At 61.7% G+C, this 23,861-nt stretch overlaps 1 protein-coding gene across 5 annotated transcripts in view; it reads right to left on the reverse strand.

Moving 5' to 3' along the window:
- Positions 1 to 23,861, reverse strand: part of DOT1L (DOT1 like histone lysine methyltransferase) — a 72,548-nt gene that overhangs the window by 4,009 nt on the left and 44,678 nt on the right. For 3 of the 5 annotated variants that reach the window (XM_087425799.1, XM_087425798.1, XM_087425800.1), the window contains 20 exons: positions 22,753 to 22,832; positions 19,505 to 19,573; positions 18,387 to 18,493; positions 17,793 to 17,834; positions 16,486 to 16,596; positions 16,023 to 16,257; positions 15,302 to 15,415; positions 14,431 to 14,522; positions 13,860 to 13,961; positions 13,345 to 13,482; positions 12,261 to 12,386; positions 10,331 to 10,815; positions 9,996 to 10,131; positions 9,332 to 9,478; positions 7,959 to 8,088; positions 6,562 to 7,145; positions 6,069 to 6,274; positions 3,654 to 3,718; positions 2,174 to 3,118; positions 881 to 1,496 (listed from right to left, as the gene is read on the reverse strand). In XM_087425799.1, the coding sequence (XP_087281925.1) occupies positions 916 to 1,496; positions 2,174 to 3,118; positions 3,654 to 3,718; positions 6,069 to 6,274; positions 6,562 to 7,145; positions 7,959 to 8,088; positions 9,332 to 9,478; positions 9,996 to 10,131; positions 10,331 to 10,815; positions 12,261 to 12,386; positions 13,345 to 13,482; positions 13,860 to 13,961; positions 14,431 to 14,522; positions 15,302 to 15,415; positions 16,023 to 16,257; positions 16,486 to 16,596; positions 17,793 to 17,834; positions 18,387 to 18,493; positions 19,505 to 19,573; positions 22,753 to 22,832 (4,495 nt within the window). In that variant the 3' untranslated portion in view covers positions 881 to 915. The remainder of the gene's footprint in view (positions 1 to 880; positions 1,497 to 2,173; positions 3,119 to 3,653; positions 3,719 to 6,068; positions 6,275 to 6,561; positions 7,146 to 7,958; positions 8,089 to 9,331; positions 9,479 to 9,995; positions 10,132 to 10,330; positions 10,816 to 12,260; positions 12,387 to 13,344; positions 13,483 to 13,859; positions 13,962 to 14,430; positions 14,523 to 15,301; positions 15,416 to 16,022; positions 16,258 to 16,485; positions 16,597 to 17,792; positions 17,835 to 18,386; positions 18,494 to 19,504; positions 19,574 to 22,752; positions 22,833 to 23,861) is intronic. The other 2 variants (XM_087425803.1, XM_087425804.1) reach the window with 2 other exon arrangements.

The following is a 23,861-nucleotide window of genomic DNA, read 5'->3' on the forward strand; positions in this document are numbered from 1 at the left end:
CTCTAGCTAAGGAGCCTGACGGACAAGCATGTTTTTTTTTTGCTGAGGAAGATCAGCCCTGAGCTAACATCCGTTGCTAATCCTTCCCTTTTTGCTGAGAAAGATCAGCCCTGGGCTGACATCCGTGCCCAGCTTCCTCTCCTTTATATGGGATGCCACCACAGCATGGCTTGATAAGCAATACGTATGTCCGCACCCAGGATCCGAACCTGTGAACCTTGGGCCGCTGAAGCGGAGCACACGAACTCAACCACTACACCACCGGGATGGCCTCAACAACCACCTTTTGAAGGCCCGATACATACCGGTGACCTTAAACACACTGAATTTTCCTAAAGCCCCATGAGGCACGTTCAAGTAACAGGCTGAGACGCCCCATGGCGGACAGGCGGCACGGCTGGGATGCTGAGCCACCCCATGGACCCACACCGGGCTGCCGGGGTCCCTGGCTGCTGCACAGACAAAGCCTGAGGGTGGTGGCAAGCCCGAGATGGGCTGGATGGGCCAGGCTGCCAGCCGCGTCCATCTCCCCCGGCCTCCTCCCCGCAGGGCTGCCTGGTCTGCTGGCTCCCGGGAGGGAGGAGCCGTGACAACCTTGTGTGAAAGCCGGGAATCGAGGGCCTGCCACTCCCCTCCCGGGCTCCACGGCGGCACGCTCAGGTCACCCTGAGGCCTGGGCACACAGCCACCGCCCCCGTCTCCCAGCCTCCCTGAGCTTTCTCACTTGCGCCTCTCAGAACCGACTGTCTCCACCCGCCGGCCGAGGCAAGGCCGCCTCGGTCCCCCGGGCCCTCCGCGGAGCCCTGTGGGCCCGTCCACTCTGCGAAAGGAAGGACAGTTGAGTTCTCGTACGGGCCACCTGGTTGGGCTCTAGCCTTACCTTACAGAATACGAACTGCTAGCTAAGCAAGGTCTTTATCGCGGCTTAACCCCCGCAAGGCGCGCGGCATACGGAGGCGGCATGCCAAGGGAAACCCACACGGCGGACGGCCCCGTGGAGCTGGCCTGCGGGAGCACGGGCGCGGCCTGGGCCAGGGCCAGCCCGGGCAGGGGCTGGTGGTGCACCGTGAAGGAGGGGCGGGAGACCTTGTGCGGGAGGGAGGCGAGCTTGATGGACAGAGAGGCGTTAGCAGGCGGCAGGGAGGCGGCAGAGGAGGCGGGTAAGAAAGCTTGGTTAGCAGGGAGGGCCGCGAGGTTCTGCAGAAGCTCAGAGTTAGCCGGGAGCAGCGCGGGGGGAGGAGGCAAGGCGACGTTAGCGGGGCGGGGGGCGGGGAGGGCGGGCGGCCCCGGAGGGGGCCGGCCCAGGGGCGGAGGAGGCGGCGGGGGCGGCCGCGACTCCACAGAGGCCAGGGCCTGCAAGGAAGAGGTGGGGGTGGCGGCCACCGCCTGCAGCGGGGTTAAGCTCAGCGTGGCACTGCGACACGCGGCCCCGCTGCCTGCGAAACCAGCTCCCAACGGATGAGCGGAGGCGGAAGGCACCGCATGGTTAAAGACACCTGCAAACAGGAGAGAAAAACCCAGCTTCAACAGGTGGACATTCCCAGTCAAGCGAGAGACACGCAAAAGGGGGAGCAGACGGCAGCGGCAGCTCCGCGGCGTCGCAGGTGCAGGGGCAAAGCGGCAAGCAGCGGGGGCAGGCGGCCAGGAAGACTCACCTGCAGGGGCTCCAGGGCCTCACCCCGCCGCGCCCGGCCAGCCCAGCCCTGGGGCTCCTCCCCACCCCGAGCCAGAGCCACCGTGCGCAGGCACACGTGGCCACCGAGCTGCCCCAGCGCCAGCCCCTCCGGCCGCCCCAGAGCCCGTGCTGTGTCCGGCCTACAGGTGACCTCCACGGGGAGGAAGGAGAGCCCTGGCCCTGGCACCACCTCCCCTGAAGGTGCGAGGGACGCCACCACACCCAGAGAGCCTGACACAGGCCGACTCACACGAGCGTGCTCTGCCCACACGACAGGCACGGCTGCGTTTCGTGGAAAAGAACGAGGTGGCGGGAGCAAAGGACACAAGGGGACAGGCGGGCACAGCCTCTCGCCCCCTAGGGGGCTCTGGAAGGGAACCTGCAAGGTAGTCGTGGTTAAACCAGGAGGGCGTCGGCAACGTGTGCTGTTGGTGTCTGGTCCCCAGAGCAGGCCCCGGGGGGCCTGAGAGTCAGACGGGAGGGACGCACTCTGCCTACCTCCAACTGCGCCGCCTGCCACCCCAGAGGAAAAGCTGCCCATGGCGTGCGAGTTGGTCAGTCTGGTCGCAGCGGACGAGACGTGCACCAGGCCGGCGGCGGCCGGCACGGAGCTGAACAAGGACTGCAGCACGGACGAGCCCAGGTTGGCCTGCAGGGACATGGGGCCCAGGGCGAACTGCGGGCCTGGGGCAAAGGTGCCCAGGAAGGGGCGGTGCGTCTGGGCGGAGGGGGCCGCGCTGCCCGCCGAGGATGCCGCCGTGGCGAGGCCTGGACCGCTGAGGAGGGCCCCCGGAGGCACGGCGGCGGCAGAAATGAAGAGATTGTGGCCGTTCTTGGAGTCGGGCTCTCGGTCCCGGCCCTTCCCCGCCTTGCTGTGCGCCAACAAGGCCTTGTCCGAGGGCCCGCACATGGGCAGGCCTGGCTCGCCCGCATCCCTGCCCTTGCCCCCCTCGCCCTTCGGGCCGCCAAGTCCATCCAGCTGCCTCTTGTTCACAAACGAGCCGGGCTCCACGGCACCGCCCTCCTTGCTCCTGGGGGCAGGAAAGCTCAGGGGGGCACCCAGGCCGGCCGCCTCGGGGACCTTGTGGGAGAGAGAAGCACCATCACTGAAGCTGTGTAAACTGAGGTCGGCGGCCAGGCCCCCGCTGAAGGCGAAGCCATTGGGAGGGTTGCTGCTCGGGCTCAGCCCGCCGGCCCCTGACAGGGCGCCGGGAAAGCTTTTCCTGGGGTGGGCAGCCAGCTTGGCGTCGGCCGAGCCGGGCTCCTCCAGGGCGGGCCGGAACGCGAACAGGGAGTTCTGGCTCAGAGCAGAGCCGGCCTGCAGCGGGCTGTCGGCGGACTTGGCCAGGCCAAGGTCGGAGATGGGCGAGAAGGTGGACTTCCACTTGCTGCTGTTGACCGGCTCGCTGGCGGGCGTCAGCTTCCTTCCCACCAGGCTACAACCTGGCGAGGAGAGGCAGAGGCTGTGAGGCCTGAGCGTCTCCCAGGGGCTGAGTCGGGTGGGGTCTCCAAGGGGGTCCAGGAGGAAGCCACATAGGAGCAGACCACCACCGGCTCAGAATGACGCCTTTCTACCTGAGAGAAGCGTGTTTAGGTGCACAAGCGCCTCTTTCGGGAGGATGGGTGACCCTGGGTGTGGTGAGGTGGGGCCAGAGGGGAAGCTGAAGGCAGAGGGGGCTTCTGCAGGAGGGAGGCGGGCCGACACCGGAAACCAGACTCTGGCCCGAGTCCAACCAGGAAGGAGACAGGACTGCCACCTGGGCCACCGAGGACATGGCACACGCAGCACCAAGACCAGCCTGTCCCAGTTCCCACTGCCCTCCTGGGCGGCACACAACATCACCCAGAGACAATTCTAGAAGCCCAGTGTGGTTCCCTCCCAGGCCAGGCAGTGCAGCCGATCCCAGGTGTGAAGGCCTCGCCCTGGGGTTGTCACCTTGCCCCTGGGAGTCATGTGAGGGGGAGCGCTGTTACTCACCATTTTCCAATGTTTTCGGAGGAGATTTGCTTTCTAAGGAGATTGTGGCAATTTTTCTCTCAATTCTGTCAAGGAAAAAAACCCATGATGAATGTCTGAAATCCACGTGCACGTGAAAGAGCTGTATGCCTACACAAAATTGCCCAGGAAGGCCAGGAAGAGGCACAGGAAAGTGGGTGGATACACAGCCTGCTTGCCCTCTGCCCCCCTCAGAGGAGGACCCGTGACCGCCGGGCAAAGCTCCAGCACTGGCACGACGCCGTCCGTGGGTGGGGACAGGGCTGAGAGCTAAGCCACGGTGGAGGAACAGGAATGCGGACACCACGGGCCCAGACAGAACTCGCTCTGTCTAGCTCCTCTCTCCGGCTCCTCCTCAAGCCGCGGGTGCCGGCTACTGCGTTATCTAGAGGTCTCTGTAGTATGCCCACCCGCAACAGAGAGCAGCAAGCTGGTATTCACAGCAGCCCCAACTTATAACATGGCGTGTGTTTGTGTGTCAATATTTTTGTGGTATATCGCAAAGAACTCTATGATCTCCAGAGACCCAGGAGAACTCCCGAAAGAATTTGGAAACTGCGGAGTTGGGCATTCCCAACACAAAGGAAGAGCACCCAGGTGCAAGACTTTATCAAACACAATTTACGTGTGGCAGAGGGACAACATGAAGTCACACAGACACCAGGGCACAAGCCACCCAACGGGCTTTGTCACACTGAACAGTTCTGTGCTTCAAAGGAGATCAGCGAGAAAGCGAGAAGACACCCAGAGCACAGAGGAAGACGTCCACGGATCGTGAACGGATACAGGGCTGTGTCTAGACCACACAAAGAATGCTTATGACTTAACAGCAACAACCAAGACAACCCTGTAAAGAGCGGGCCGAGGACCCGCACAGACACATTTCCAGAGAGGACAAACAGCCAGCCGGCACACGAGAAGATGCTCAACGTCGCCAGACAAAACCATGACACACCTACTCCACACCCATAAGAATGGCGATTATACTAAAAACAAAACCAGAAATCAACCGGTGTTGGCGAGGAGGTGGAGAAACAGCACAGCCTGTGAGGTGTGACATGGGGCGGCTGCTGCAGAGACCGCTCTGGCGGGTCCTCAGTTACACACAAAACCTCCACGCACCCAGCAATCCCACTACTAGGCACTAGAGAAATGAAAACACGTTTTCAACCACCACCACGTACATGAATGTTTGTAGCAGCGCAATAGCCAAAAGGCATGTCCATCGACACATGAATGGATAAACACAACGTGGTCCATCCAGACGAGGGAATATTACTCAGCCTTGAAAAGGAAGGAGATTCTGACACCTGCTCCAACGTGGATGGACCCTGAAGACATGACACTCAGTGACATGAGCCAAACACAGAAGGACAGACACTGTGTGATCCCCTCACAGGAGGCCCCTAGAGGAGTCACATCCACAGAGACAGAAAGTAGATGGTGGGGGGGCCGGCCCGGTGACGCAAGCAGTTAAGTGCGTGCGCTCTGCTGCGGCGGCCTGGGGTTCACCGGTTTGGATCCCGGGCACACACTGACGCACCACTTGTCAGGCCATGCTGTGGCGGCGTCCCATATAAAGTAGAGGAAAATGGGCACGGATGTTAGCCCAGAGCCAGTCCTCCTCAGCAAAAAAAAAAAAAAAAAAAAGAGGACGATTAGCAGGTGTTAACACAGGGCTGATCTTCCTCACACACAAAAAAATTAAAAATTAAAAAAAAAAAGAAAGTAGACCATGGGGGCCAGGGGCTGGGGGAGGGAAGGGGGAGTCAGTGTTTCATGGGGACAGAGTCTCAGTTTGGGAAGATGAGAAAGTTCTGGAGACAGATAGTGGGGATGTTTGCACAACCCTGTGAATATACCAAAACCACTGAATTGCACACTGTAAACGGGTGGTGTAGTATGTGAATTAGATCTAATAAAGTTGTTATTTTTAAAAAATCCTTCAGAAGCAAATAAACCGGGTGTGAAGCGCTGATAAGAACTGAAAACTCCACTTTCTTGAGCTCTCTCTCGCCGAGTCGACCGCCCTGCCCTCGCCTCTTCTAACCAGTGACACGTGTGCAGCAGGGACGGGAGCCACCATGGTGACCCCATGACTCGTGCCCCCCTGGGGCACCACAGGCTCAGGGGCCGGGGCTCCAACTGGACAGCACACCTCCACAGGCCCCGGCCCTTCACGAGGGCCTCTTATGGAGCGAAGGTGAACGGTGTCGGGAAGTGGTCTGTCTGCTGGAGGACACCCCCGACGGACTGCAGGCAGCGGGTCAGGACCCCCGCACCCACCCTCAGGGCAGGTGGAGCTGCCTCTCCTGTGCCCTGCCCGGGAGGGTCAGCCCAACCAAGAGGGGAGCCCTCCCCGTGGACACCCCACCCGTGGACGGAGCCCCCACTCGCCTGGCGCTGCTGGGCTCGTCCTCGGAGCCCTGCTCCTCGTCCGAGGTCAGCGGGGAGTAGTGGGCCCCGTTGGTCTGGCTCAGGGGCTTCTCCTTCTTAAGCACAGGCGGCTGGTCATTGTCCTGGTAAGGAACAGGCGAGCTCTTCAGGGAGCTCTCAGGGGACGAGATGGCCGTGATTTCCAAGGGCTGGTTGATGTTGTTAACCTGCGGGTCAGCACAGACAGCACCCCGTCAGCAGGCGCCCAAAGCACCGACACCCAAGGGCCTGCTCGGAGGCCCCCACCCCAGACCACCCCCAGGCCATGGACCGCTGGGGACGGCAGGGCCTGCCCCGCTGTCCAGTCAGAAGGCCTGCACGGGGCGGCCTCCTGACGACGCTCCCAGGGCACCCGCCCATCCCAGTGAGCTGGGACAGGGGGTGCCTGCCTGTCTGGGCTGGGGTGGGGGGGCTGCCTGCTCCTCTCCTGCCCCCCCGCCGCTCCTAGACCTACCATGGAGTTGAGGTTCAGGGGGGACCCTGACGACTGCGTGAAGAGGCCGGCCACGGACGGCAGGGCCCGGCGCTTGGGGGACACACCCGAGCTGAGGCTGGGGGTCCCGGCCGACGCCCGCTTCCTCCGGCCCCGCTTGCGGCTGTCCTGCCCGTGGCCCTGGCCGCTGTCCCCGCGGGTGCCTGAGGGGAGCGGGCTGTGCTTGCTGGAAGGCGACTGCTTGGAGCTGCCGGCGCCGGCTGAGATGGTGAAGATGATCCTCCTCTTGGCTTCGCTCTCCGGATCAGAGAAGCCGGCCTCGGAGGGAAGGTCCCCTTTGCTGGCGTCGGGGAGCAGGCCCTGGGTGGCTCCACCGAGCCGGGGACTGGTGCAGAGCTGGTGGGCGGGCGAGGCCGAGCCGGGGTTCCGGGGCTGCGCCAGCAGCAGGGGGTGCTGCGGGGTGGAGCTGCGGGACCCCATGGTGGCGAAGAGGCTCCCGGAGCTGGAGGACTCGTCGAAGGCAGGGGGCTCGACTCCAGGAGCGAGTGGGGCCGGGCTGCCCGCCAGGGCCCCGCTGATGGCCACCGAGCCAGCGTAGGAGAAGCCTGCAGGGGGATGCAGGTTTCTCAGGGGAGTCCGTCCCAGGAGAAGACCCCAGGCTGGCCGAGGACGGCGCTGCCCCTGTGCAGCTGGCGAGGAAGCTCAGCACCCGCGGACCTGCCGTCTTTGTCAGAGCGAGCCCGCAGCGCCCAGAGACGGGCACCGGGGAGCCAGGCAGGGCCTTGGAGGTGTGTGGTGTGTGGCGGTTTGGCCCACCACTGTGGCTAGAAACGGTTTACTGGCACACACCCACCCATCCGCAGACTGTCGCTGGCGCCCTCACACCAGCGTCAACAGCCGCCACAGAGACCCCGAGGGCAGCAGAGCCCGAGCGTCTGCTCCACCAGGCCCTGCACAGAAGATCTGCTGGGCCCTGTGCCGACACGCACGGACGTGTCAAGAAGCAGAGCTCTCTGAAGGAGACCCTGACCCCAGCTACACACCGGGCAGCCCAAAGGCCCACAGCAGCTTGACAAGGACACTACCAGCTGGTGGGCAGGAGCACGCTTCCCGGCCGAGCTACAGCCAGACGGAGCACACCCACGTCAGGACGCCCCAGCCACAGCGCCACAAGATGCGCCGAGGGCCCGGACTAGAGCCCCCGACCCCCAAGGCTCACCATGCTGCCGAGACGACCCCCTGACTCAGCTCAGACCCCAGGGCAGAGGAGCTGGGGGCTCTGAGCCCAGCCCGGCATCCCGGCCCTTCAGAGAGCAGCAGCAGAGGATGAAGAGGACGGGCCCTGGGCCGGGCCAGCGGCTGGGTCTCAGAAGCCATCCCACGGCAGAGGAGCTAATGGAGCAGGGGCAGGCTCTTACCCGCGGGAGCCAGAGAGAGGCTTCTGCTGCCGGCTGCACTGCTTCCAGCACCGTGGGCATTAGTGCCCGTCTGCTTCTCAAGTGTGCACGCGGACTCTCGGGTCTGTGGCACAGGGCTGGGGGTACTTCTCTGTGGAGAGAAAGCGCACGCCATCAGCTGAGCCAGGCGGCGAGTGAAGGTCAGGGAGGGGGTCCTGGGCACAAGCCACAGGACACGCAGTGGGCCTGAGGTGGGAAGAATGGCAGGTGTGTGAGAGCCAGCGTGCAGAAAGGAAAGTGACCTGCTCAGGGTGTGAGCACAGTGGGCAGACAAGGTAAGGGACAGATGTCTGACTTGGGCTCTACACGATCGCCCTGGCTGATGGGCAATGAGGCTAGGGATGGAGGGGGCAGGGAGAGCGGTGAGGGGCTGCAGTTACGACCTGACCCAGCATTCCACTCCTAGGGGGAATGAGGTGAAAACACTCGTCCACACAAAACCTGCACACACGTGTTCACAGCAGCATGATTCCTAACAGCAAAAAGGGGGAACAACCCAAATGCCCATCGATGGATGAATGGATCCACACAGTGTGTCCACCCACACACTGGAACATGACGCAGCCATGAAAAGGAGTAAAGCCCCGACACAGCCACACCGTGGATGGACCTTGACCACATGATGCTCGGTGAGAAAACCAGACACAGAAAGACACACAGTGTGTGATCCCATTGGTGTGAAATGTCCAGAACAGGCACATCCACAGACAGAAAGTGGGTTCGTGGTTGTCAGGGGCTGGGGGAGGGGATGAGGGGTGACTGTTGATGCGGCTGGGGCTTCTTTTTGAGGTGATGAGAATGTTCTGGAATTGATTATGGTGATGGTTGCATAACTCTGTAAATGTACTGAATGCTGCTAAACTGTACACTTTAGATAGGTGACTTGTATGTGAATTATATCTCAACAAAAATAAAGAAAACTCTGCATTATACAAGATTCTGGGGTTTACGTGACCACCGTGTGAGGTAAGAGGATGCAAACGTGGCCTAGAAGGAAGGGAGATGGTTCCAAGCTTCTACCAAATCCTGAAGTTTTATCCCCTCTCCACCCGCACATACCACCTTTTAGACAGAGAGATCTGAGATAAAAATTGCAAAATGTTACTGTAATTAAACCTGGATCCTGGACGTTCTATTTTTCTTGGAGCTTTGTGGTACGCTAGAAATTTAACAGCACACAATTTAACAAAAAGGAACTAGGTCTCGTGGGGAGAAAACAAGACAAAACTCCCCTTTGCGCCTGATGCTCTGGGAACACCACCCTCCCGGAGCCAGGGGGCCTGTGCCGGCTGGAGAACAGGTGGCCGGCACCTTCCCACACAGCGTCCACTCACCACTTTCTCGGCGCGGCTGGGCAGCACCACGCTGGCCAGAGGGATGCTGACGGGCAGCTTGCTCGGCTGCACGGTGCTGAGCGGGATGCTGACAGGCAGGCTGGTGATGGCCTCCCCGCTGCTGGCGTAGGTGCGCTCCTTCAGACCCTGCGACACACCGGCAGACTGGCTTGCTCCTGCGGACCACGAGCGCCACCCAAAGGACACCGCAGCCCTGCTGCCTGAGGACCAGGGCCCTCTGCAGCTACACAGTCTCCTCACCCCAAATGCTCCTCCTGACCTTCCAGGGCCCCCCCGCCCGGCACCCCAACATCCATCCAACCACCAGGTCCTCACACACTCACCTTCCTGATATTTCTCGAACTGCCGCCTTACACACACAAATAAAACTGCCCTCCCCTCTCTGTCCTGAGAGGCGACCGCCTCCCATAGGGGGCTTTGCTATCACACCACCGTCCTAGCCCCGTCCCGAGCACAGTGAGGAGACCGCTGGCGGGGACATGACAGAGCACGAGCCCTCCACCTGGCATGGCCTCCCACCCGTCCTGACCGATGGCTCCTCCCCACGTGCGCCCCACGTCCTCCTTAGGTCTGACTCGGCCCTCCCTGGAGACCTCTCCTAACAGCCTAGCTCCAGAGCCCTGAGGAAGGAGACCCCGCCCACCTTCTCCACGCCCTTCTCTCCTGCCATCTGCAACGCCGCGGGGGACGAGGGCCGAGGGTCCTGAGGGCTCAGCTTGATGCCGTTGGCGATGCTGGGGCTCTGGTAGGGAAGGCCGTTCTCCTTTGCGTGCTCAGCACTGGAACGAGATGCGTCCCTCGGTCACTCTCCGGGGAGCCCCACGGCCACGGCTCTATGGGCTGGCAGCCCAGGCCTCGCAGACCCCCTCAGTCTCTTCCAAACTGCTCAGCTCCCGCTCAAAAGACCCCCCGGTGGCCCAAGGGCGCCCAAGGGGGCCAGCGAGCACCAGGGGCAGAGCCTTGGGCCCACGTGCTCACCGAAGGTGCAGCTCGCTGGCGGCAGCCTTGCCGGCGGCCGCGGGGTCCTGGCTCAGGTGGCGCCTCAGTACCAGCTTGGCCGGGGAGAGCCTGGTGTAGTCGGGCAAGGCCAGGCCGGACAGCTTCTCGAGCCGCGGCCGGCCGCCGTGGCTGGGGGTGCAGGGCACGACCTCCTGGTCCAGGGGGGAGGCCAGGTACTGGGGGGTGTTCTGCTTGGACGAGGGCCGGCTCAGCGCACTGCAGAGCTCGTAGCTGGCCACGTGGCCGTTCATGGAGAGTTCCGGGCTCATGCTGCTGAAGTGGGGCAGGGAAAACTTGGAGCAGTCCAGCTCAAGGTGCAGCCGGCCGGGGTCTGCCTCCAGCTCCCGGCCCAGGGCGCCTTTCCCACGCAGGGGCACGGCCAGGCCATCGTCGGGCGGTACACAGGACTTGAGCTGCAGGAGCTCCTGCTGCCGCTGGCTCTTCTCGAGCTCCACGATGCTGATCTTGAAGACAGAGCAGGGCATCAGGCCCACCGCTTGGCGAGGCACACCCACACCCGCCAAGGACCCAGCCCCACCCAGCGCCCACGGAACGGACCATCCCGGGAAAGCACAAAGGACGCCCTGCCGGAGCGGGCTGTGACGACACGGACCGGCTTTGTGTGTGACGGAGACGCCAGAGCAGCCACCCGTCCAAACGCGGGGTGGGAAGCTCTGGGTCAAATGGACAAAAGTGTGTGAGCATCACGGCTCTGCAGATGTGTGTTCACTGACACGAAAGAGGTCCCCCAGAGAGCGAGGAACAGCAGGACGCGGTGGTCCTGTTTCTGCTAAGGCAGATCTAAGCACAAACCACTGGGAATCCCTGGAACAGTGTTTCCTTTTGGGAGGTTGGGATATGGGGGTTTTTTCCTTTTGGTTTATCCATTTTGTTAGGTTTTTCCCCCTATGATGAACATGCATCATTTCTTTATTATATAGGAGAGTTGGAACTCAGATATATTCCCTTTCGGAGACTTCTCTGCAGGCCCGTCTGTGGACAAGGCCCGGCTCTAGTCGCGAGGTCAGCGACCCTCTGTTAGGACACACGCTGCTAGCTCAGCGGGCGGGACACACCTGGGCCACAGCCCCTCGGGAGCAGCTCGGCAGCAGATCATGTGGGACCTCAAACCTCCCACAGATCTGCTTTGGGGGGTAGGTCTTTAAGAAAACATCCTTAAAATGAGCCGTCAGTACAGAGGAATCCACCGCAGAGTTGTTTTGTAATAAGTCCTTTGCGTAAGAACCACAAGGTTCCGGCGACCGGGAACCCACGTAAGTCACGAAGCTGCACTGGGCAGAGGCAAAGGCAGTGGAGCCCCAGCCTTCACAAGCAGCTTTAGTCAGCAACCACGCAGCACGTGTGCTGCTCACTTTTCCTACTGAAAGCTGCACCCCCGGTGAGGCAGCTGTCGGAAAAGCCTCGAGAGGAACAGACCCAGAGGCCGTGCTTTCCCTTGTTCCCGCACTTCCTTCTGGCTGCCCTCCACAAACGTCCCCCCCTTAGCAGGTTGAGCACAAGCTAGTTTGTCTTTCACGTGAACACGGATCTCTTCGGCGGTGACTGCTGCAGAAACAGTTCACCAGGCGGCCGTCAGCGAGACCCAGGTTCGGACTGGAGCCCGAGTCGCCCTGGGAGCGAGCAGGGCACCCCGCCCACTGTGCTCATCACTCCCCTTTCTGGGCTGACGACGGGGACGTCCTGGCTATTGTCACCACAACACCCGGAACCAACACCCTGCCTCGGGAGGAGGACGGCTTCGGCGGTCTGCCGACGGCACTGACCACGTTCCTGACACCCTGCTCGAAGCCCGGAGAGGCCCACAGCACCCGGCCCACCCCCCGGCGCCTGCACCCGGCCCCAGCCCCGCCCCCCACCCCCACGCCGCTGGCCCTGGCCCCGGCCCCACCTGGAGCTCCAGGCAGTGCCGCTGCTTCTCGGAAATCTGGCTCTTCAGGGCCTGCTTCTCCTTCAACAGGCTCTCCAGGGACAGCGTGGCCCAGTCCAGCTTCAGCTCCTCACACCGAGCCTTCAGCTGTGGGGACAGGGAATCGTGGCCGTGAGCCGGCCAGGCCAGCCCCCACCCCCGAGCGTGCATGGCAGTGGGGAGGATGGGATGGCCCCCTGGGCTGCCTGGCAGAGGGGTCTGCTTCCCATCCCTGCACTGGGCTCTGCGGGAAGAGACAGGCAGGGTGTCTGGGCAGCTGTCCCCAAAGGCCTGTGTTCTGGGAGCACGGAACCCATTTCTGGAAGGCCAGGCTGAGGAGGCAGCCCAGGGAGGAGACTGGGGATCCCCAGTAGGGAATGCCTGGCAGGGATCAGGGTGAGGACGCCCGTAGGATGGAACAAGGAAGCCCCGTTAGAAGTGAGGCTCCTGCCTACCCGTCGCAGTGTGCCCATGGCCCCAGGGGAGTGAGGCTGCGTGGCCTGTACACCGGCCCCGGGGCTCACTGAGGGGCCCAGCACTGGGGGCGGAAGGACCGGAAAGCCCAGGACGCCTGAAGAGGCCCGTCTGGTGAGAAGGTCAGGGAATTCTACGCTCCCCTGACCAGAGTCTGAGAAACCAGTGGCAGTCCTGGCAGCTCTAACGTGCCCTGCGAGCCACCAGTGTTCTGAGAACGAAGGAGCACAGAGGAACCTCCCTCTGCAGACTAAGCAGGACGGCTAGGGCCTGGCAGGCACCTCAGGTCATCTCTGTCTCGGGACACCTATCAGGGCAACAGGGTTCAGGCCCACCAACCGAGGGATACCAGGCTCTCCACCCGGTCTGGGGCCCAAGAGTCCTGCATGCTCTGGAATATTCTGGAACTGCCCCACCCTCTCCCCGGCCCTGTCCAGGCTGGGCACGCACCAGCTGCAGGCTCTGGAATATTCTGGAACTGCCCCACCCCCTCCCCGGCCCTGTCCAGGCTGGGCACGCACCAGCTGCAGGCTCTGGAATATTCTGGAACTGCCCCACCCTCTCCCCGGCCCTGTCCAGACGGGGCACGCACCAGCTGCAGGCTCTGGCTCCGCAGCTCCCTGTTGTCCTTCTCCAGCTGCTCCGTCTGCTCCCTCAGCTGCTGGTTGTGAGCCGAGATCTCCTTCTGCGCTTGAATCAGGTCGTTGTAGGTCAGCGCCTTCACTCCCAACTGGGGACACATGACACAAAGGTGGGCTTCCACGGAGAGCGCAGGGGCACGGGCGAAGGCAGGCTGAGGAGACCCAGGACTGGGGGTTTCCGTGGTGGGAAGGGGAGGGGGCTGGCTTACTGATACCCAGATGGGACCGCGATGGCGGCTTAGGATGACCCCTAAGACATGGGCCGCGTCTATCCCACTCGGGCTGAACGGAGAGCAGCCCTCTGACTAGAGCCCAGGTTCCAGGCCACTCCGTTATGAAGACTCTTTCAAGGTCAGGAGTGCCCGATGAGGAAATGGGCCTTCTGGATCTCAGCTGTGCTGGACTGCACCTCCGCCCGCCCCCAATCCTACACTTGGGGTCCTCTGCTCAGACGGGGAGCCTCTACCTCGTCCAGTTTCTGCTGGAAGAGCCTCTTGATCTCCTCTTTCTGGGCCTGGCAGTGGCCGAACAGCTGCTGTGCGGCACCCAGCAACCGAGCATTCTTCTCCTGCAGGGGACGGGCTGGTGACCGCGGGACCCCGCCGCCTCCCGCCCCGTCCCTTCCCTCAAACACTCTCAAAGGAGGGACACTCAACACGACACGCTCTGGTCCAGAAGGCCGGCCTCTCAGCCCCTCACTGCTGAGGAAGGTTGTTGCCCAGTGAGGGGAGGACCTGACACCTCTCTAGACCCGGACAGGGCAGTGCACACGCCCACTAGAGAGACCAGCGGCTCTCCTCCTCTGTCGGAAGGCTGTACGCACAAGCAGCTCTCTGAATTACTAATTTACAAGGACCCACGGAGCCTCGTACTTCCCACTGAGCGGCCACGTGGTAGGAGCGAGAAATCTTCCCCGTGAGCCAGGGGCCATTGGTGCCCGGCAGGGGGCGGACACGGGAGCCCCCTCAGGTGCGCCCCTTCTGGCCCCTTCCAGAGAGCACCTGGAATTCGCGAAGGCGCCGCAGGCGGGGGCTCACCTTCTCCTGGTCCAGCAGCTGCTGCAGGTTGGCCTTGTACTGAGGAGTCTTTGTGTACGCCAAAAACTGCAGGTACTGAATCTTGAAGGATTCTAGGGGACAGCCAAGGATGGGTTGTAACGCAGAAATGACCCAATGGAGGCCAGAAGGAAGGGGGAGGGTGGCGACTTAGAGACAACGGGGGGGCTCTGATTTCATCGGGAGCTCGCTTAGCACGTCCTCAGATGCTGCTTAAACGTGTCTGTTTTGCCACTGTCATCCTGCTGGGGCCTCTGGTGCCCACGCTGCCTCAGCGCCTCCACAGGGCCCTCAGCAGGAGGACCCTCCCATGGGCCCCTCGCAGCCCCTGCCGTCACCACCCGGCGTCTCCCTTCTCCCCAAACCATGTAGGTTTCAGATCCCACACCTGCCAAGTTTTCTGAGTAAACATACGTTATTGATGCCAACTTGCGGAAAGTGACAGCTCCCAGCATTTGAAAGGGCTTCCCTTCATCCCGTTTTTAAAGCGATGAGAGACATCTGGATCTAGCCCAGCAACGTGAGCACAGGCTCGGCTAAGCAAGACAGGGCCCTGCTCCCTGGCAGCACCAAGCTCGCCCCTGACAGGCCCTTTCCCCCACACGGCGACACTGAGGCCACGTCTTTCTCTGAGGGGCCGTCCTGGGTGCTGTGAGTGGCAGCATCGCTGGCCCCACTCACTCAATGCCAAGAGCTCCCCCAGTCTCCCTGGGGGCAGAACCGCAGCCTCAGACGACCACACAGCCCTCCTGACCCTGAGCACTCATGACTAGTGCGGTCGCCCGGGTGGCGGGGGTCTCACGGGGGCTGTTAGAGAAGCAGAGCCGCAGCCCCGCCCCCCGAGCCAGCTCACCTAGCAGCTTCTGCAGTGCGGGCGGGGTGGGGGCTAGCAGCAGCTGGTCCGGGGGGTGCCGCTGCACGCTGGGAGGTAGCTGATAGAACGGGCTGTGAGGTGACTTGTACGCATCTGCGGGGAGACAGCGGCACGCACGTGTCAACAACTGACCGGCACTCCCAGAAAATCCCAGAAGACGGTTTCATGGAACTTTACCCGCTTTTTTAAAGATAAGACTCAATACAGTTCCTAGAGTCTAAAGACATCATCAGATACCCCACCTCGGCACTTCTCGAAGCCGAGACAATTCCCCTCGGAATCTAGAAACCCCTGTGGGCAGTGTCGTTTCTGCCGTGGCTTTCACACCATCAGAGCCTCGGCCGGCAGGACGCGCTAGGAAAGCCCCAACCAGGACAGTGGACTGTCGGGGCGCGGCGAAGCCCGGGCAAACGCCACTGCGCCCCCAGCCCTAGGCCGTCCCACCCTCAGGAGGACTGGAACTCAGGTACCGACCTGCACAGCAGGGGACGCTGCAACAGCGGCCACTGCCCTTTCGCTGCCCTGAGCCAGCGGGCCAGGCTAAGGGCAGGAGAGGGGCAGTGGGGAGATGCCCAAGGGCCCCAAACGCCGCGCCAGGCAGAGCGGGGACAGGGAGCTGCCAGCACAGCGGACGGCGCGGCTGAGAGCAGCACGGGGTGCGGCTGCAGGGGAGGTGGCTCCGAGGGGCCCAGCTGCTCACCCTGCGGAGAGGGCGACGCCGCCTGCGACACGGTCTGGGCGTGCAGGAGGTCCAGTGCAGTCTGGGTCTTCTTGGGCTTGCGCTCGGGGTTCGCAGTGCTCGTCTTCTTGGGACGCCCGCGCTTCCGGCCGGCCATCTTCCGGCCCTTCTTGTTCAGCTTCTTCTTCCGCGCTTTGGACGGGGACGGCTTTTTGACGGTGGTCGCCCCTGCCTTCTCCTCCTCAGCACCAGAATCCTAGCGGACGGAGGGGGCGCCGCGGCAGGAGCAAAGGCTCTCGTTAGTGCAGAGCCCGAGACACAGGCTCCAGGACGGTGACGCAAGGAGGGTACGTGTCTCGTACCCAGGACCAGGCGGGGAAACCCACACCGGGCTGCCTGACGCGCACCCAGCATCGCCCTCGTGGATGGGCAGGCCCCCCCACAGGACCGTCCCACCGCCGGCCGGGGCACGGGCAGCGCTCACCACGGGGGTGTCCGCGGGCACGGCCACCTTGCTCTCGGGCACCTTGGTGGGCGTGGTCGTGTTGCTCTTGCTGTCCCGCTGCTGCCGGCGCCGAGCTGCCTCTTGTTCCTCCTGGAAAGAAGTGCCAGCGTGTTGGGGCCCCTCCTGCCCCAGGAGACCGGAGCCCTCACTCGAGCTGGGCCACCAGCCCCGGCTCCACTCACGCCAACCCCCCTGCCCACTGCACAGGCGAGGAAAGGAGCTCAGAGATGCCCAGGAGCCGCCCGCGGCCCCACAGCCAGACTCGGGCCGTGAGGGCGTCTCCCACAAGCGAGCAGACGCCCCACATCGCTCGGTCAGAAACCAGGCAGCCTTCTGAACTGGGAACCGCACGAGGAACTAAAGTCACAGAAGAAAGACCCTGGGCGCAGGGACGGAAGCCACCACCCGACAGTTGCTTCTCTTTACTCCCCTGGTGGTGGCACTGAGGCCCCCAGAGTGGGGTGTCTTGTACACGAGACCGTCTGCTCTCTGAAGTGAGGGTTACTGGAAACACCATGACTGGGGGAGGGAAACACCGGACGACGCCAGCCAGGTTGGGGTGCTCTCTGTGTCCTCGGGGCAGGGGTGACCAGGGTGAGACCCGGCACGCCCAAGTATGGCAGGAAGGACACGGGACCCTGGCGGTCAGAGCCGGTCACCTCATGCTCAGATACTCGTTCAAGTCTCCAAAAAGAGACACATTTGGACAGACGTCCTCCAAGGAGTGGAGGCAAATGAACAGGCGACCCTGAGGCTGGAAGACGCGAGTCCTAGGACAGGAGGCCAGAACCACGATGTCAGATTCCAGGCTGGCGCCCTCAACACGGAGCGGGCACACTGCGTGTGGACAGGCACACCCAGGGGCAGCCGCTCCACGCTCCGACAGGAACTCGGGCCACGCCGGCCCCTCTCGGCTCCTCAGGCCTCGTGTTTTGGACGTGGCGGATCAGCGTACCATGAGAGCAGTTAGCTCGTCCGACACTTCAGCACGACTCACCAAATCACCAAAAAACTTTCAAAAGCTCTAACTCATTCAACCTATTTCCCAAAAAATTGTTGTTTACAAGACGTGTGGCCCAGCTGAAGCTGGTGGAGAGGAGGCAGACACGGATAGGCGAGGGGCTGGGGAGGAGAGCGGGGAGGGGGTCCCTCGGCCCGCAGGCCTGCAGACACCCGCCAACCCTGTCACTCAACCAGCGCTCCTGGGCGCGGCCACCAGGCCCCCAGGCAAGCTTCCGTCATGCAGCACACCCACGTGGTTAAGTCAACGAAAAAAACAGACTTACCCTGAGTTTTGGATTTTTCAGACTAGAAAAATAGTTTTCAAGCTAAAAATAGAAAAAGAAAAGAAAAAACCTTATTAGAAGCCAGTCACAAACTCTGTCAGGAGGGAAGCAGCACCCAGACACACTGACAGCACATACTGCTGGAGAGCAGGCGGCCAAGAGCCTTCCAGAGGGTGCCCGCGACTTCGTCTCTCGAGGGGGACGCATTCGGCCCCGAGACCCCCCCCAACCACGGGGCCCACACTCCGGGGTCGTGCAGACCCTGTAGTGCCATCTCACGGAGCGGGCAGACACGCCATAGGCACGACCGAGAACCGGGTCCCAGCCGGCAAACGCGCTCCCTGGACACAGAGGCCTCGGACGCTGAGGCTGAGTCCATCATCATCACGTGTCATTTGGGATCACGTCTGCCCTACGCAAGGGCTGAGAGCACACAAGTGACGACAGACAAAGGGCCCCCGACCTCCTGACTCACTGCCACTCCTGCTGAGGGACAAGCGTGTCCCCAGTCAAGCGAGAGTGCTGGGGGAGGCCAGAGGTCAGGAGGCTTCCCGGGGAGGGCCCGGCCCTCGCCCTGCCCGCGGGCACACTCACTATGGTGCGGTCGATGGTGTGCAGGTAGTAGGAGACCGGCTTCCCCGTCCACGACACCGAGCCTTTCAGCGGTGAGAGCTCCACGACGCGCATGATGGTGCCGATATCTGCACACAACAGGCCGAGGTCAGGGGGCCCTCGTGCACTGGGGGAGGATGCGGCGAGGCCCTAGTGTGCCGCTTCCTGGCAGTAACCTCCCTCACGAGAGGCACCCACAGGAGACGGGGCAGGAAGCGGGGCAGAACCTCACACCCACATCACTCGGGCCCGTCCACAACCACCAGGCTAGGGAGGTCCCTGGACACCAGCATGCTCACAGCCTGTACACGCCCGACAGTGGGCCCACTAACCCAGGGCTCGTCCAAGGAAAAACGCGACAGGCCAGCTGGTAGGATTGAAAAGCACTTGTAGGACGATTTCGAAACAGTTTGGCTACCAGAGCACCCAGCACCCAGAGGCCAAGCACCGGGGAGTTGATGTGGTTCCCCAGGGGCCCAGGAGTGCCAGCCCCTCCCACTGCAGCAGTCTGCACCCTAGGCCCCTTCTGCATACACCAGCCACTCGCCTGCTCAGGCCCTCAGAGTGTGAACCAGAGCAGCCTCATCAACTGCTCCCTTTGAGTCTTTACAATCTTCCGTCCAAGCTGTGGGTCTCAACCCAGGCAGTTCTGCCCCCAGGGGACCCTGGGCCTTGTCTGGGGACATCTGTGGTTGTCACACTGGGGGAGCTCCTGGCATCAAGTGGTGGGGCCAGGGATGCTGCTCAACCCCCCATAGTGCCCAGGACGGCCCCACAGAGAGTGATCCGGCCTCAGTGTCCACAGTGCAAGGGGGAGAGACTCTACATTAATGCATATCAGATGCTTAAAATCACATATATTAATAATTTAGCAGGGCCGGCCCTGTGGCCTAGTGGTTAAGTTTGGCGTGCTCTGTTTCAGCAGCCCCAGTATGGATCCTGGGCACAGACCTACACCACTCACCAGCGGCCACGCTGTGGCATCAACCCATATACAAAAAAGAGGAAGACTGGCACAGACATTAGCTCAGCGCAAATCTTCCTCAGCCAAAAAAATAATAATAATATAATAATAATTTAGCAATACAAGAGTTTCTTACCACTCAAGTTTCTACTGTTTATTCTGAAGTTTAGAGGTGCAAAGGGCTTCGAGGACACGATTCTGCCACCTGAAACACAAAAACTGATCATTGCTATTCATGAGGAAAACAATCACATATTTAAATTAGAAAATTCCGGAAGAATTCATTTGAGCACGCACGCACATACATGCGCCCAAGTCACGAGGATCCCCCAGCACCCAGCCTGGTTTCTGGGAACGATCCCCATTAGGAGGAGGGGGATGACAGGGCCCAGGGCTGGGCCAGGTCAAGGTCAGGCGGCAGCCTTGTGGTGCCGGGGAACGAGCGAGAGCTCAGAGACCCCGGGGCCGCGTCAGAGGGCACAGCGGCCCGAGCCTCAGCAGGCTCCCACGGGGCGTTGGGAATTGTGGGAGCATCAAGAGCGTTTCACATGACGAATAAACAAAACCCCAGAGTCCACATAATGTTCTAATTGGGAACCCACCACCCTGCAATGCCCACCAGACAAAGGGTGCCGTGAGGGGACCTCTGAGGGTGCGTCACTGCAGGACGACACACGGCCGGTGACCAGAGGGCTTGGCAGGCGGTGCCGCCCCCTGCCCTTGGTCCCGAGCTGGCCTTTGTGCAACAACCGGGCACTCAAGCCCGCAGGAGACGGGGTGCAGAGGGGCAAGGTCAAGCTCACCACAAGGGACGAGCCCAGAACAGCCAACATCCCACAAGACAAGGAGCCCAAGGGGCATTGTCAAAAAAGATGGAGGGGCTGCTCTCAGAGCAAAGCCCTCAGAGGCCCGAAGGCCACGCGTGAAATGTCGGCTAGAGGGTTAGAGCCTGCACACTCAGGCCACGGGGACATGTGCGAGTAGGACAGCTGCAGCTTGCTCAGATAAGACCATCAGGACCAACCCCCCGCTGCACACCCACACTCACGCTCACCTACCCTCATACACACACATGCACGCGTGCACACACGAAGCCGTCGGTGCTGAAGGGGGCTGGGAACCACCTGGGTCTACGCCGGGTGATTCCTTCAACTCTGCCATTTGCTTGAAAGATTTTATAACAACACGTGGGGGACCCACCCCAAGATCAGATGGCATTTGGGACCTCCCTAGAGCCCTGGTGACAGGAAACAGGCGGGAGGAGAGGAGGGAAGACGCCATGAACCAGGCCCCCTCACTCCAGGCGCGCCCGTGTCCTGTCTAGGCCGTCCTGGAACCAGGAACAGCGGCAGCGGGCTTGAGAAGCTGCTCTGATCAGCCCAAGGAGAAGGGCACTTTCTGGGGCACCTCCCTGCAGGGCGGGTGACTCCTGCTGTGTCATGACCGGAGAAGTGCTGGGACACATTCTCAGAGCTGCAAGGCTCCATCCCTCCACCCATGTCCAGGGGCTTCCTTGTTTGGGCCGGGAAGGGGAGCCGCTGACCCCAAGGCCCAGGTGGGCCAAGGGCGTGAGGGGGCTGCATATCCAACCTCTAAAGTCACAGCCCACAGCCCAGTCTCCAACAGGGCACTCACGCTAGAAGCCCAGGAGACCCGTCACACTCATGTCAGGACCCTGGAGAAGGACGGGCACGTGAGGTCACAGGGTGCCTGTGGGGCCTTCCCTGGCTCCTCGACTGCCTGTGCGATGATTCATGGTGCTCTCTCTGACTAGATCCAGCATAGACAACATCACTGTCGTCTGAGGGAGACAGACTGGGGAGGACCACCCATTGCCCGCCCAAGCTCAGGGTCTGGCCTCATTCATGGTACCCCGGACGGCGCCCGGAGAAGATGCTGGCTCTTCTACCTTCCCCCACCTGGAACACCCTAGGTTTTATCTCCTACTCTCTGAATCAGAGCCTAACACACTAAAACTCAGAGGCAGTTATAAAATCTGAAGTGGTGCTCAAATAAAATGAGTTAGCTCCCATCTACTTAGAAGGTTCTAGAACGGAATGTTCTCATCAGTCTGACATTCCAGCATGCAAGGATGCCCCAGGCACAGCAAAGGGAGAGGAGCACCTAACATCTGTGCCTGGGTGACTGCACTCCTAGGGTGGCTAACTCGAGAACACGGACGGAGCTCCCTTCCTTCCCGCATCTTCAGGGAGGATGCGGGCCCAGGGCAGACAGCCCCAACTCACAAACAGCCCCCCTTGGGGACGGCGGTTCTCAGGCTCACCCCAGGCCAAGGGGAGAGCTAGGGACACAAGAGTCAGAAGATGAAATGCCCATGTTTCCAGTGAGAGGCTGGCTGGGCGAGGTGGGCGAGGTGGGACGCGAGGACCTCCCTCCTGAGCGCTCCAGCCCCCGCGTGTTCGTCCCTGTCTACTGGTGGCTTGTGGAGATTTAAGAAACAAAGCACCTTCTCCTAACGGTGATAACAGATACCAAGAGAAGAACATACGCTGCACAGAACCACCAATGGGAGCCCGAATCTCAAAGCTGATCTGCGCTCGTGGAGAACACAGTTCTCCTGACGCTCAACAGATTCCAGGGAAACATTCTGAACATCTCCAGGCTCGAGAAGAAAACCTCCGGCTCTCAGCCACGTGCCGAGACCTCCTCCACGGCTGTGTGGAGGGGTTCCGGCTGCACCTCCGGGACTCAGACACAGGAGAGCTGACCCTTCACCTCTCCCTGCCCGGATCTAGACTGGGCTGCTGCCACCGCTGAGGACAGAGGGGAGGGAGGCGGAGAGAGCAGCAGGGGCAGCTCTGGCCAGGTGGCGACAGGTCCAAATGAGCAAGACCCAGAAAAAGCCCACGGGGCCAGCCTGGATGACCCCAGAGCCCCCAGTGCCCCGGGTCAGGGCTGCCAGGTAAAACAGGGACGCCGGTCAAGTCTGAGTTTCAGATACACAACAGACAATCCTCTCGTATAAGCTGGGACGTCCTCGTACTAAGAAGGCATCGCTGTCTGCGGGACACTCCAAGAACATTGATAGCCCGCAGCTTTCCCTGCTGGTCTGGTCGCCCACGCCAAGGCCCCGGGGCCCGGCAGGAAGCTCACGCCCGTGCAGGGGTTGGGCCAGGTCCGCGCCACTGCTCACTGGGCGGGGAGGCGCCCGACCAGGGACCCAGGTGACAGAAGAACCAGTGACTGAAAGCCCGCTGCCAGGGCCTTGTGATTGGGCACTGCAGTGGCCGGGGTCGGGACTGACAGAGAACGCTAGCACCTGCAATCAGCACCAGGTCGGCAGACAGACCTGAGAGGGACCCTTTGAGAAGCGCAGCGAGCACACGGCGGCTGCGACAGGGCAGGGGTGGGGGAGTACGTTACCTTCCTTCATGTTTGCAAATCGCTCCTTCAGCTGGTGATCCACCTCAGGACCAAAGGCAAAGTTATTCACAAATATAACACTGCAAAATAATATTCCAGTTGAGTAAAGCGAAGGCTCCGTCTGCACACTGTCTAGAGCTCCGGGCACACATGCCTGCCGCCTTCACCGCCAGCTCAGCCGCGGGCCGGCCGGGCTCTGCCCGCACCACCTCCGCCCGGCCCAGGGACGGGCTCCTGGGCCCACGGGGAGTGACAGCTGCCCTGTTTGTCGCTAACATGGACAACTCAGAAATCTCCCGTAACGACCAGGCTGCTGGCTTCTCTGGAAAAGCCAAGGTGGACATGTGTGGGCCGAGGCGGCCCGGGTCATCACTGCCCCTTCCCGCTTCCTCCATCGACTGCTTGGTGGACCCGCCTGCCCCTCAGATGTCCCTGGGGTTGGAAAGCGGGGGCACGACCATCACCTGGGGACAGCGGTGTGAGGATGACCAGACACCCAGGCAGGAAGGCAGCACGGCGGGGTCGGGCTGCGTCTGAAAGGGAGCCACCCGAGGGCCCACAGGACCCGAAGCGAAAAGTTCCTCTAAGGGAGGTGTGGCTCGTCCTCTCTGTGTTTTCTCAAATGTTCTCTGGCCCCAGATGACCCAAGGAACCTCGGTCTGAAGGCTGCCCACCGGGGTGGCCCGGGAGGCTGCTGTCCCCCACCAGGAACGCCGTGTCACCCTGCCTGCCCACCCACCCGCCCACGCTCTGCCTCACCAGCTCCCTCATCTGCCCGGGCCGGCTCTGGCCCACCCAGAGGAACTCCCTGAATGGCAAAATCTAGAAACTTCAGCAACCAAAGTTAAGGCAAACCGCTCCATACTTAAAACGACGTGGCTCTTCTCTCTACCATGAGCGCCGCCATGTTACAACTAAGCCACAGCAGAACCCGGGCCACGGCCGGCAGAACCTCGGACAGAGGGTTACTTCCTCTTTTGACAGTGACAGAAAACAGCGAGCTGGTTTTCATCCCCATGCTGCTTGTTTTGAATCTGGATAGTTTTGAAATCAAGAATTCTGGAACCCTTCACAGCAGGCCAGTAAGGACAGTAAGAGAGGAAGTTGCC

The sequence above is a fragment of the Ceratotherium simum genome, chromosome 39 (genome assembly GCF_057802395.1).
Source record: "Ceratotherium simum simum isolate JZ-2026a chromosome 39, ASM5780239v1, whole genome shotgun sequence".
NCBI lineage: Eukaryota > Metazoa > Chordata > Mammalia > Perissodactyla > Rhinocerotidae > Ceratotherium > Ceratotherium simum.